General features: G+C 48.8%; 1 protein-coding gene across 1 annotated transcript; it reads left to right on the top strand.

Moving 5' to 3' along the window:
* The first annotated feature begins 588 nt into the window (after positions 1-588).
* ADRB2 (adrenoceptor beta 2) lies at positions 589-2,635 on the top strand. The gene has a single exon (XM_047778992.1). It carries the CDS (start codon positions 839-841, stop codon positions 2,093-2,095), a length of 1,257 nt encoding a protein of 418 aa, XP_047634948.1. The 5' UTR covers positions 589-838; the 3' UTR covers positions 2,096-2,635.
* Positions 2,636-14,452: the final 11,817 nt, after the last annotated feature.

Raw genomic sequence — 14,452 nt, forward strand, 5'->3', positions numbered from 1 at the left:
CACGTCTCTGCGTTAGTTAAGGTTGACTTTGCGCCGATTTGCTTGTGTGTGTGTGTGTGTGTGTGTGTGTGTGTGTGTCCGCGCGCGCACGCGTGTGTGCTTGTCGGTGTGCTGGATGGGTGTGTCTGCGTGTCGGTGGCTGTGGCTCCGTCTAAGTCCGTGTACGTCTGCCAGGTGAATTGTGCCTGTCCGTGCGTGTCCTGGCGGGCACTCTCATTCTCGTCTATTTCCGAATAGGAGGGAGTGCCTGCGCACTACCCTCTGCCCAGGGTCCTCAGGCCTCACGACGAGCCCGGGCAGGCAGGTAGCAGCCACAGAAGACTGCGCAGCTCCCAGCTCGCTGGTAAGCGGCACCCCCCAACTTCAGCTTCAGCCCTGGGGCCAGCCTGGGTAGCCTGGAGGGGGTGGCGGGCGACCGGCCGGCAAGGAGCAGTGGGGCCCCGCCCGGGCCAGCCCAAGGAGGAGGCGGGAGAGGGAGGGAAGGGGCGGGGGTGGGGGGGGGAGCCTCGCCCCTTTGGGGCTTCCCGCGCGCCATTGGTCCAAAGTTGGAGCACGTCACGGGGAGGGCAGTTCCCCTCAAGTCCTGTGCACATAACGGGCAGCGCGCACTCCGAGGCGGCTTCTCCGGAGCGCAGGCAGAGACCCGCCGCCGGCACTGCGAGCCTCGAGCACCCCGGGAGCTGAGTGCACCACGCGCCCCCTCCACGCCCACCCCACGGCCGCTGAATGAGGCTTCTAGGCGCCCGCTCGCTGCCCGCAGCCCCCCGCCGGAGGTCCGCCCGCTGAGGCGCGGCGGGTGCGCCGGCTGCCAGCGCGCTCACCTGCCCGCCTGCACGCCATGGGGCAGCCCGGGAACCGCAGCGTCTTCTTGCTGGCGCCCAACGGAAGCCATGCGCCGGACCAGGACGTCCCACAGGAGCGGGACGAGGCATGGGTGGTGGGCATGGCCATCGTCATGTCGTTCATTGTCCTGGCCATCGTGTTTGGAAACGTGCTGGTCATCACAGCCATCGCCAAGTTCGAGCGTCTCCAGACGGTCACCAACTACTTCATCACCTCCCTGGCCTGTGCTGACTTGGTCATGGGCCTGGCGGTGGTGCCCTTTGGGGCCAGCCACATCCTCATGAAAATGTGGACTTTTGGCAATTTCTGGTGCGAGTTTTGGATTTCCATTGACGTGCTGTGCGTCACGGCCAGCATTGAGACCCTGTGCGTGATCGCCGTGGATCGCTACCTTGCCATCACGTCCCCCTTCAAGTACCAGTGCCTGCTGACCAAGAACAAGGCCCGGGTGGTCATTCTGATGGTGTGGGTCGTGTCGGGCCTTATCTCCTTCTTACCCATTAAGATGCACTGGTACCAGGCCACCCACCAGGAAGCCTTAAACTGCTATGCAGAGGAGGCCTGCTGTGACTTCTTCACCAACCAGCCTTACGCCATCGCCTCTTCCATCGTGTCCTTCTACCTGCCCCTGGTAGTCATGGTCTTCGTCTACTCCAGGGTCTTTCAAGTAGCCAGAAGGCAGCTCCAGAAGATCGACAAATCTGAGGGCCGCTTCCACGCCCAGAACCTCAGCCAAGCGGAGCAGGATGGGCGGAGCGGGCCGGGACATCGGAGGTCCTCCAAGTTCTGCTTGAAGGAGCACAAAGCCCTCAAGACGTTAGGGATCATCATGGGGACTTTCACCCTGTGCTGGCTGCCCTTCTTCATCGTCAACATTGTGCACGGGATCCACGACAACCTCATCCCAAAGGAAGTTTACATCCTCCTAAACTGGGTGGGCTATGTCAACTCTGCCTTCAACCCCCTCATCTACTGCCGGAGTCCAGATTTCAGGATGGCCTTCCAGGAGCTTCTGTGCCTGCACAGGTCTTCCCTGAAGGCCTATGGGAATGGCTGCTCCAGCAACAGCAACGGTAGGACCGACTACACAGGGGAACAGAGTGGCTGCTACCTGGGGGAGGAGAGAGACAGCGAACGGCTGTGTGAGGAGCCCCCAGGCCCGGAAGGCTGTGCACACCGGCAAGGTACTGTGCCCGATGATAGCGCTGATTCACAGGGGAGGAACTGTCGTACAGATGACTCCATGCTGTGAGGCAGGTGTCTACTTTCTAAGCGCCCCTTTCCCTCCCAGCCAAACACTAAACAACTCGAGTGTGATGAATTTAGAATGAACGTCTATAGAGATGTGCAGGAGGAGGAACATCCTTCTGCCTTTTTATTTTTTATTTTTGTAAGTTGTAAAAAAAGAGAAAACATTATTTGAGTGATTGTTTCTTGTACAGTTCAGTTCCTCTTTGCATGGAACTTGTGTAAGTTTATGTCTGCAGGCCTTCGGTCCCAGAGGACGTGGGGCTGGTATGTTTTGATGACTTTTCCGCATATCTACCTCATTGATCAAGTATTAGGGGTAATATATTGCTGCTGGCAATTTGTTTCTGAAGGAGACCTTCCTTCCTGCACCCTTGGACTGGAGGATCTTGAGTCTCTCGGACCTTTCAGCTGTGAACATGGACTCTCTCCACCCCTCTTATTTGCTCAAACGGGGTGTTGTAGGCAGGGATTTGAGGGGCAGCTTTGGTTGTTTTCCTGAGCAAAGTCTAAAGTTTACAGTAAATAAATTGTTTGACCATGACTTCATTGCACCTGTTTCTCCAAAACCCCTTGACTGGAGTGTGGTTCCTCCCCCACTGGAAACCGCAGGTAACTATTTATAATAAGTGCCCAGTGACTTAATGTGGAATGACACAGGAATGACATGCACTGATTGCTTAACCCTTTTGTTTGCCTTTGAATCTGCGGCTGCAAACCTGTCTCTCTCCTACTGCTGATGTCCCCCTAGCAGTCTGTCCGCTGCCAGCGTAGTTCATCTCACTCTTCCTATGCACAGTGTTCTGTGTCGTTACATCAGAAACACTGACTCATAGAAGCAGAGTTATGTCCCTCTGTGTGCCCTCACCACCCGCCTTTCAGTTCTGCTGGTTTCTGCTTGTTTTTATCTTTACTGTGTCTTAGGGTAGAGATCTTTGTAGTACACCAGGGCTTGGCATTTTAAGGATAAGGAAGTTCTTGTGAAAATACTCACACAAAGCCTGGTAACTCCAAGGGAAATAAAAAGGCCATGGGATGTAGGGGAAAGCTGGAGAACACTTAACTGGTGAACAGCTCATGACCTAGAAACAGGGTTGACCCCTCCTTCTCTGTCCTGCTGTGTGTCCTGTCCCCTCTTCCCCGACTCTAGTCACCAGCATAAATCCAGATTTATCAACCTCACAAGATTAACATTTTCAGCTAATAATTCTAATAATTCTCCAATGTTGAGGGCTGTCCTATACATCGCCAGGTGTCCAGCAGCATCCCTGGCCTCTTCCCACTAGACGCCAGGAACACCTCCTGAGTTGTGAAAACCAAAAATGTCTGCAGACATTTCCTAATACCCCTCCCTTAAGGAATGAAATTTCCCCTGGTTGAGAACCTCAGTTTTAAACTTCAAAAATCTAAACAGATTTTTAGATTCTGCCTAATGTAACCACTTTATTTTGCAGGGCGTCAGAGAGGGATTTTTTCGCCATTAACCCAGACCCCAGGGCAATGTTCTTCCCCTCCATCAGGCCACCTTCCAAGCCTACTCCCCTGCTGCCCAGACACGGACGGGGAGACTGAGCTGCTGGGGAGGGTTTATCCATGAAGGCAAGGCCCATGAGCCGCGACTGCCTGTTTGTGGAGAGATGATCATACTGTCAAGAGGCAGTAAGGGAAAATCACAAAAGTAATAAACACATTTCTTCTCCCACCCCTTTCTATTTTTGCCTGGGTGTCTGAGCCAGTGCTTGGCCCAGGTTGGACCGAGCAGATCGTCCTCCTTGGCAACGCCAGCCTGGAGAGATCAACCTGCAGGTTCACTGCCACTTCACACTCTCATGAAGCTGACTCCACTTCTTTCTTCCCTTCCCTTCCCTTCCCTTCCCACCCAAGGTCTCCGACCAGAAAAGCATGTGTCTTCTCTACTTCCTCTCAGTGCAGTGATGGGGTGTCTGGACGAGTACTGAGCTCTCAGGAGAAAGTTGGGAGCCTGTTTTTCTAGAATATGCCTCCACACATTGGAGAGTGTGCCGTTCAGCACTTCTGCTTTTTCTCCAAGGGCTTTCATACCCATTATCACATGCTTCTCCTGCTCTGGGCCCTACACTCAGAGATGCAGGCAACTTCTCCAGCTAATCTTCACACTCCTCATAGGCTCAGGGGATCTCAGACTTGGAAGAGAAAGCACAGAAAGCATCTGACATCCAAAGAGAAGGGGGAAGATCAGCCCAAGGTAAAAAGCCAAGGATGTCAGAGTCAGGGCTAATGCCAGGCAACCCAGCTGTCGTGCCCAGAATTGGTGTATTCTCTCTACCACGTTATCATGGGATTCTGCCCTCACTCTCAATCGTGGAAGCTTTTCCTTGGGACTGGCACATTAACCAATTCACTTCTGCAGATGTTAACATTTCTTTCAGGTCCGTAATACAAAACACAGGCAATAAACAAATAATGTGCAGTAGGGACAAGAGAATCATTCCTTTTTCTCAGCATTTAGGGAAAATGGGAGATTCCTTAACTCTTTATGACCTGCCAGAAATTTCAAGCCATTCCAGGTAGAAATTTTCCATAGGCTTATTTTAAAAAAAGGTTGGAAACCTTGCCGTCATCATGTCTAACTCCCATGGACAATAATACATACATACTCTTTTGGTTAGAGGATTATCTAGTGTAGTTTTAATTAAAAACTCAGCTATGACGTTACTTCATAAACTTCCAGCTAAAAGGGAGTTTTAGCCTAATTCATGTCTGTTTGGGAATACTTTAAACACAAGAACTTTGATCAGTTTTAAGGGTTTTGACAATCAGGAGCCTTTACGGCCTATCTCAGTTGCTTGCTTCCCATCTCCTTTCATCCGGTTTTGTTTCTTTTTGGGAGTGGGCATTTGCCAGCATCTGTCCCTGTTTACTGACAGGTTGGTTACGTAAGGTGCGTGTTGGATGCATCATCATAAAGTTGCCTTTGCCTGGACAGCAAGTTCTTGGAGTCTGTCAAGTGAGAACTTTATCCTGAGATGCAAGCTGACAGGTGTGCACAGTGGCAGGACAGGGTGGGCCTCCTCACTGAGATCCTTCCTGGCAGAAGGGTCCTGGGGAAGGGGAGCTGGGAAGTAGGACCTGTCGTTAAATGGTGCTTAGGATGTTTCTGATGCACCTACTACCAAGAGAAGCTTGACCAGAATCAGCCAGGAGTTATTTACAACTACTGTGTGCAGCAGGAGAAAAATACCGGTTTCAATCTCTGATTTCTGGAGCATAAGACTAGTAATACTACACAGATACCGTCTATGAAATATTACTAAACGTTAGGCATTGTAACAGGCAGCTTTTAGGCATGATGTAACCTTGACAGTCTTAGGAAGTAGGTAGCAAAACCGTCCTCATCTAACAAATGAGGGGAAAGGTTAAGTCACTTGCCAAAGCCACACAACCAGCTAGCTGCAGCGTTTAGACTGGAACCCAGGTCCATGTGATTCCTTGCACACATGCAAACAGGAAGTGGCATGATGCAGTTTACCATACATGCGGGAACACATGTGAGAACTGGAAACGCAATACCTTGCTGAGAGAAGAGGGAGATGGCTGTGGGTCGGGGACAGAGGAATGTTCCCTGGGAAGCATGTGACTGCAGGGTGCGCTGGGGACTGAGACAGGAAGCCAGTTGCTGAAGTGCCTGGTGTGCTTCTCTGAGTCTTTGCTTTGTCTTTTCATCAGAGAATCAGGCCAAATTGAGAAGAGGATGTGAAACAGTAGAACAAGCACAGGAGAAAAAGCAGAGATTCAGCCCGCCTCGTGCCCTGGCACATTCCCTGTCTGGTTCCAAAAGTGGAAGATTTCCTCCATCGAGCAGGTAGCTGACCTTATGGAACACTGGGCAGGACAAGCTGGCCCTATAACATGCTGTCCATTTCGAGCGAGCACTGTAGGGCAGGGGACACGACCTTCTGACAGCAGAGAGCAGGGAGGGTCAACACGCTTTGAAAGATGCTTTCCGTTGACAGAACAACCGTCACTAAATTCAGCACTATGCTAATCCCTACTTGACGGACAGTGCAAATATAATTTGAAGGAGGAATTTTTGAAATACCTCAGAGGACAAATTTCCCAACCACTTTCAAGAACTTGAGAAACTCTTATGTCTTATGAATACGAGGAGGCAGGGTAAGGTGACAAGAGGCCTGGACTGGGACTTATGCAGCTAGACTGCAGGTCTCAACTGGGCCTCTCCTCGCTCTGTGTTTCTCTCTCTGTCTCTCTCTCAAGTTGGGTCAAGTGGTTTTCCCGTTTTCCTCAGGGGACCTCAATTTGCTCACTGGTAGAATACGAAGACTCATGCAGGGGGTCTCGAAGCTCTGCCTCGCTCTGAGTTTACATAGCTATTAACTAAGAGGCTAACGAGAGACAGCAATTTATGTTTCTAATTTGAGTTGATGACATTTGCCACATAAATAATGGTTTAATGTCCTGGGGATGGTCAGCTTGCCGAAGAGAATGCCGCAAAGGACTATTTGGTGCATGATAGCCGCTTTCAAACATTTACGGACTCTCTGGGGAAAAGGAGTGTACCTGTGTAACATAAACACCAGAAGGCAAGGAGACCTATGTGGGAAGGTAAAGGAAGACTTTTCTCGGGGTGAAAGAGGTTCTCTATCAGAAGAGTGAGTCTCCCATCATTGGAAGCATTCAAGGGAATTCGAAATAACGGGGTTCCCTTACTAAGCAGGGCCTGGAAGCACTCAAGAGAATTACAAATAATGCTTTTCATGGGAGGAGGCACAAGGGGTTCCCTTACTAAGCAGGGCCTGGATTAAGCTCCTTCCAACTCTGTGATTCTGTGTCCTTGAAAACAATAGACGTGAATGTCCTTAAAAAGTATTCAGACCATTCCCTAATTCCAGCTGGGCTTCTCCCCAATTCCTCTGAATTTCCTAAGTTTCACTGCATTCCTAACCAGGAAACCTCCAGGGGAAATTTGGATCTCAACAGTCCTTGGCCGTGGGGGGAAATCCAGAAATAGAGCAATAAGGTTAAGCAGTTTTCCAAACCGTTAGACCTTTTCATCAGCTGCTCTTCCCATGCCTCTTGCCAGTGACCCACTGACCCCCCGAGAGAGAATGATGAGCACTGCAAAGCCCTCCCTGCAAAGGCTAGGACATCCTCTTCCACCCTCAGAACCCCGCTGCACTTCCTGCGGTCTTTCCATTGCCCTCGCAGGACGGCAAGGAAGGGCAGCAGGTCCCCAGCCAGCCTGAGGAACACTTCAGGGCCCTCTGGCCCAAGATCCTGGAGACCTGGGCACTGCGTAGCCCACCACTAACCACTGGGCAACCTCAGGCAGGTCACTTCCCTTCTCGAGAGCTGTTTCCTCACCTCTTAGCAGAGATGGTTTGGTTTATGTACGTCCTATGTTTCCTTCTTTCTCCAAAATTCCGTGACATTTCAGGAAGTCTTCAGTGCTGCACATTTGACTATGTGGCTCTTATACTGAAAGCACATTTTTTTTTTTGGAGTTCCCATTATGGCACAGCAGAAATAAATCCCACCAGGAACCATGAGGTTGTGGGTTCAATCCCTGGCCTGGCTCAGGGGGTTAAGGATCCAGCTTTGCTGTGAGCTGTGGTGTAGGTTGCAGAGGCGGCTCGGATCTGATGTTGCTATGGCTGTGGTGTAGGCCGGCAGCTGTAGCTCTGATTCGACCCCTAGCCTGGGAACCTATAATAATAATTAAAAAATAATTTTAAAAAAGCACATTTTTTTCCTGTTAAAAAGGTAATAGAACTCATTGCCAAACATTTTAAAATACATGAACACACAAAATGAGATAAATCACACTGTTAAATATGATGTATATTCTTTCAATCTCTGTCCTAAGCCTAGTTATACAAATAAGTAGCAATATATATTAAATAAAAATGGAATTAATTATTCATATAATTTTGGATCCACTGATAAAACTTTAACAGATGCCTCCTTGTATTTTATGTATAATATAATTCAGATATCATAACTGCTACTGGTCTACTGGCCTGGCAGTAGAGTATTCAGCAGTTTTCACACTTTAGGAATAGAAAAGAATCATAATTTCCAGAGCATCTGAATTGGGAGATCTGAGCGGGGGCCCAAGAATTTGCATTTTAGCATGTTCCTATGGATTTTTTCCAAAGACCACAAATGTGACAGAGAAATTCTGTGAATTAAACAGAATTCCCCCTCTCCCCCGCTAGTGGATAAAAAAGATGCTCCATATTGTACTTGTCTCTTTGAAGGCATACTTTCTGCACCTGGGCTCTCTGCTCTGCTTTCAGAGCATGGGAAACTAACCACTGGACTTTCAGGGCAGGGTTCCTTCTGCACTGTTAAGAGCCTCTGACCCGGTCTACTGACTTGTGTTTAAATAAGTCTATTCAAGTTATATAGTGACTGATATCTACTATTTGAAAAGTCTAAGAGCAGGTTTCTATTTCATAAGGCACCTGTCATGATCATGATGGCTAATAACCACCGTGTGCTCACCGGGAACCAGGCCTTATACTTGGTAATTTGGATGCATGGTCTCCTTTAGTACTCACAGCAAGTCTACAAAACAGGGACTAGTGTAGGTTTCCCCATTTCATACATCAGAAAACCAAAACTCAGAGTTAACTAAGTTGCTAAAGATTACACAACCTACTGAAGTAAAACCTAGGTGATCTGAGCCAGAGCCCACGTGCTTTACCACTGGGATAGGCAATCTTTCCACCCATGGGGATCAGGTAAGAGAGAAGAAGGAAGACAATGATGAGAGGAAATTTTTAATGAGTGCATTTGCTTTTATTCCCCAAGGGCTCTTTTCAGAGAGGTCCTTTCTGAGCCTCAGAACTAAGGGGCAAGCCCATACCCCCTAAGTAGGCGTGGCTAAGTATAAACTAGGAAACCAGACTGCCTGGAGAGTTGGCAGCACACTCTCACCATTATTCACGGTTTGGGTGATCTTCCGCCAGGCCAAGCCAGAAGAGGCAGAGGGAAGCACATGCTAACAGCACATGAGTTTGCACTGAGTCAAATCACTACTTTAGGGTCAGGAAGCCCCTGACATCTGGAAATGGAGTGCTCTTCGCATTTCTCGGCCCAGGTCTGTATCTGCATCTGAGTCTTTTTTTTTTTTTTTTTTCCCCCGCTTTTTAGGGCCACACCCACGGCATATGGAAGTTCCCAGACCAGGGGTCGAACTGGAGCTATAGCTGCCGGCCTACCGCACAGCTACAGCAACACCGGATCTGAGCCGTGTCTACCACCTACACCACAGCTCACGGCAACGCCAGATCCTTAACCCACTGAGCAAGGCCAGGGATCAAACCGGCATCCTCATGGATTTGTTCCCGCTGAACCACGACGGGAACTCCTTGCATCTGAGTCTTCACATTAGAGAATATCGGGGTAGGATGGGCCGTGAGCAAGTGCGTATCCCCTTCATGTACTGAGAAACCCCAGATTCCAAGAGCAAGGTCGGGGCTGGTTTTATTATTGTTTTTTTAGCGCTGTGAGAGGAAGAGTGGATTTTTCTGAATGTATTCACTTTTCCAGGAAGAGAAAACAGGTTTTGAAGTCACAGCAGCAACACCCATGACAAAGCAGAATTGCAGTCCTAGGTAGTCCCTGCTTTCTTGGGGACCACAGCATACCGGCTTTGCAGCCTCAGACCTTGTGCCCAGAAGCCACAAATGCCACTGGGGAATTTCCTTCATCCATTGACAATTCTGTCTCTATTCTGCTGCCTAGTGTTTCTTTTCCCTTTATAAAAATTCTAGTAGATGTTTCTAAATACTACAGTCAACCCTGACGACCTGTTGGGGTTTATTCTGTTTTATTTGAAAGAGACACAATGTTCTCACGATATGTTTTATAACAATAACCCTGTTCTGCTCACAAATATTCAGACTTCCTTTCCTGCTTCTGCTTCCACGGTGTCTTTCTATAAATCAAATGCTCACCTGGCATCCTCACCCTAAAAGAACCAAGGGTCAACCTGGAGGTCCTGCGGTGGGCAGGCTTAGAAACCTCTTTCTGTGAAGCTGTGGAAGAGTTAGGAGGAGTCTGGCTTGAGATAGTCGTCTCTTGACAGTATTTCATGTTACTGCCGTGAACCCCAAACCTTACGGAGCCCAAAACTGATGTGAGGGAACTTCTGAGAAAAGCAGCATTCCTGACCCCCCTCCCTGAGATTCTAGCAGGACAATGGCTGGGGGCCAGCAATCTGCCTTCTGCCACTAATTCCCCAGAGGACTGAAATGCTCCTAGGACTGCAATTTGGGGACCTAGAGATTGAACGGTCTCCCCCCCACCCCCGTGCTTTCTGTTCAAGGGCACAAGGCATAGGCATGTAAAAGTGACCCTGTGCAGCCGCAAGCATTCACCAAGATAACCATTCTGTCAGATAAACAGAATCCTAATTTCCCTGTTATCAAATAAAACCAGGTAGATGAAAATAATTTACAAATGATAAGAAGTTACTATGGAAGATGAAGGTGATAACAAAGTGCCCTGACCCATCAGGCACTGGTTAAAAATGTATTTAGTGACAACGTGGCATCCGCACATTTGTCCCCCTCAAGGGCATTCTTGTCTCATGGTCCCAAACCCTCTGCATGTAGACCAAGAAATAGCGGCACAGGGAAAAAAAGGGATTTTGCTGCAGGAATGGACTCTCTATCCAGTGCCCCCTCCTCATGGACACTCAGCTGTGACTAAGTCAAATCATATGCAGGTGTATCTGAAATCGATTTGCAGAATTTTCATAAACCCTCATACTTTTGAAATCTGAAGGGGACTGACGCAGCTGCAGCGAAGGCAATGATTCCTAAGTACACACACACCTCCCTAGATGCACACACCCAAATAAACACACGTAACACACGGAGACTTTCACAATGACGCCCACACGCGTAGCAACTCAAAGGCACACACATGAATGTTCGCATACATGTATGGACACATCTATGTCCTTTTGTGTATACTCCTATATGAGTATGTACACACATATAGGACACAGATGTAGTCAATCTAAACATTCTCCCTTAGACAGGGATTCCTGAGCCAGTATGCCATGTTACGAAACCATGGTCCCACCGCTACCTACGTACACACAGGTCCCCATGCAGGCCCTTCTTTCTAGGTAAGTATATACATCCTTGATTCAATACATGTCTACTGAGTTCTTACTAAGCGCCAGGAATTACGAGGTGCTAAAGATCACTGAGTGGACAAAAACAGCCTATCTCTGCCCTTACTGAGATGGTATGTAATGGGAGGGATATGTATGTTTATTTTTTTTAACGCATGCAAATTTTTAACTGCAGCAGGTTCTACAAAGGAGATTCGGAGGGTTTTGAGGGAATCTGACTAATTCTGAGAGGTTAGGAAGTGCGCCCCTGAAGAAGTAAGGATTCAGCTGAGAGCTGAAGGGGGCCTACATAATTTCCAGAAAAGGAGAGGTCGGAAGAACATGTTGCTCAGGGAGAAAGGCAACTACAAAGTCCCGTAGTGGAAGGAAACCCCGGGCATAAGAAGGACTAAGCCAAGGTCAGCGTGGAGAAGGCGTGCAGAGAGACGGGCCTTTTCAGCTGCATTAGAATTTGGTTTTTTACCCTAAAAGCATCTGAAAGCCCGTGATATGTTAACACCAGAGATCAGATTTGCATTTGGAGATACCACCCCTGAAGATATGCCTTCCATACACAAGCATTCTCACGTAGGTAAGTACACACAGATGTACGCCTGCGTGTTTTCCTAGAAATGCGTATTTACATGTAAGTATGCACCTGCCAATGGTGTGAACACAGCCCCGATGTACTTACACGCAGGGTACATATAAATTCAGTGTGCCTCAGCAGGCAGGGAAACACCCTCCTTGCTAGGCAGCATCAGGCTTAACTAAGCCAGTCCACGGTGCAAGCGCAAGGGAACCGAACCCTCTGACTTTGGAGCTCTGGGCTTTGTGGCCTGGCCTCCTGCCTGTGCCTCCAGCTCTTCTCCCCCACCTCTTGGCTCGGAGCACTCGGTGACAAGGAGGGGTTTCTTCACTATTCTTGGCCCAGGCAAAGAGGGAGGATGGGCAGTCAGATTGCATAAAGATTGCCTTGTACCCTCCCTCCCAGAACTGTAAGCAGAACCTCTGCCCAACTCCAAGCCTGAAGTCATCTTTGCACAGAGTCAGCAATACCGAAATATAAATGTAAATGAAGGCTCTGCGGTCCCAATGGGGATCCCCAACGGAGCGGCAAGTAGCGGCCACCACATGAAACGTGATGCTGGAGGAAGAAAAAGGGAAAGCCTTTTCAGAGTTCCCGCTGTGACACAATGGGTTAAGAATCTTATTGCAGTGGCTCAGGTCACTGTAGATCCCCAGCCTGGCTCAGTGGGTTAAAGGATCTGGCATTGTAACAGCTGAAGCACAGGTCACAGCTTGGATTCAGTCCCTGGCTCAGGAACTTTCATGTGGCCATGGGTGGGGAGAGAGAGAAAGAGAGAGAAAGAAAGAAAGGAAGGAAGGGGCGAGAAAGAGAGAGAGAGAGACAAAAAGAAGGAAGGAAAGGAGAGAGAAAGGAGGGAAGGAGGGGGAAGAAAGCCTTTTCAAGGCAAGAGGTCTGACTGTGTCCTTATTTCCTGGGCACAGAAAACACAGATACACACAGATCCACACTTTAACCAATTTTCCTCCAGTGAGTGCACCATCTCACAGCAAAGGAAGTCGTGAGTAATTTATCAGCCACAACACCCTGCATTATTTTCCCCCCAATGAACTAGAACCACACTTGTGTACCTTTTGTTCCTGTTTACCAGCAAAGCCCACAAGGGCCTTGACCAGAGCCAGCGAGAGACTCCAGGGAGAGCAACAGAAACATTCACGCAGAATTAAAGGCTCACCTAGAGCCTTACAGCTTAGGGCCTTAAGCATGTTCCGAAGTGATTTTTTTTTTTTTCTTTTTGATATTCTAAAGATTCCTACCCACTGAGATTTTATGTTTTCAAATATGTGCTTGCAAAATGTTTTTCTTCATAATTAAAAGGAATTATATAATGTAATTTGAAGCTCTTTTTATTTTGCTTCGGGCTGTATAAGGAGCATCCTTCTTTTCTTTCAGCTGGGTATTTCCCTAGGCTATCATAGCAATGAAGTACCACACACACCAAGGGCAGAAGACCACGGCCCTGTGCTCACGGAGCTCCTGTTGTAGCAATGCCTCATACTGAGCCTGCACCTGGCAGTTCACAAAGGGCTTTTCTATCTGCCACCTTGGCTGAGCCTCACAGCTCGGAGGTCATGGCTCTTCCTTTTCACAGATGAAAAGACTGAGGCTCAACATTTGCGTAAGGACATGGCGCTAAACCCTGGCAGGGTTAGGAACTGAACTCAGGTCTTCCTATGCATATGCAGAAAACAAAACAAGCTCTTTGCACTCTGCTACCTTCCTAGGACCCAGGGTTCTTCTCACTGTATTTTCCTGTTTTCTGCAGCATTTTATCTTAAAAACTTAGGGTAACCCTCTCCAGCATGGAAGGCACAGCTGCCAAGCTACAGGTAAGTGACTGCCAGCTCCAGGGACAGTCCCCAGGATGCTTTCAAGACTGACAAGCCTCCAGCTTCCATGCGCTCATGTTGGGAGTGGGCAGCTTTGTCAGCTATGGCTTAGGGCACAAGGTTCCTCACGCCAGTCATAAGACCCACTTTTACCAAGTCAGAGCTACGGGATCACATGTCTTGCTCCCCATACCTGCCCTGATGGCAGCCTAGGGCTCCACTGAGGCCGTGCTTGTTCCTTTCGCCTAACTCCTCTTGGATCGGGACGTTGCTGTAGGAAGACCCCGTGTGATTTGCTGTCCCAATCCCACACCCACTGGGCCACAGCCCAGCCTGCTTTTAAGGGCCAGGTTCCACACCTCGATAAAAACTGCAGGCTCCAGGAAGTATTTCAACTTCTTGAAAACGGCTTGTGTCGAGTTGAAATTATTTCAGTCAGAGCAATTAGATGTTCTTGTTTGACGCACACACCTTCCAACAGGACCGCCTTTAGCACAGAGGAAGTGAGAGAAAGCTTGGCGTCGATGACAAATCCCAACCCCAAGGAAAGCACCCTTTAGCCAACGCTTCCCCCCAGAGCATCAGCTTATCTCGTTTACTTAGCCTTCTAAGCCGTATGTGACTAATTCGTTCATCCGTGTTCAAAGGCTGTTTGAACACTTACATATGCCAGGACCCGTGCTAACAACCAGGGATACAGCCACGACCGAGGTGGACAAGGTGGGCCACTGCTGTTTTAGTTTCTCACAGTTTCAGGGAGAAAGACCATGAAAGGGGAATTATAAACCTTATTTGGATCAAGTTCCCGAACAC

The sequence above is a fragment of the Phacochoerus africanus genome, chromosome 4 (assembly GCF_016906955.1).
Source record: "Phacochoerus africanus isolate WHEZ1 chromosome 4, ROS_Pafr_v1, whole genome shotgun sequence".
NCBI classification, from domain to species: Eukaryota; Metazoa; Chordata; class Mammalia; order Artiodactyla; family Suidae; genus Phacochoerus; species Phacochoerus africanus.

Excerpts from the sequence above, each read along its gene's own strand:
- ADRB2 (XM_047778992.1), top strand. The coding sequence starts at position 839 with ATGGGGCAGCCCGGGAACCGCAGCGTCTTCTTGCTGGCGCCCAACGGA.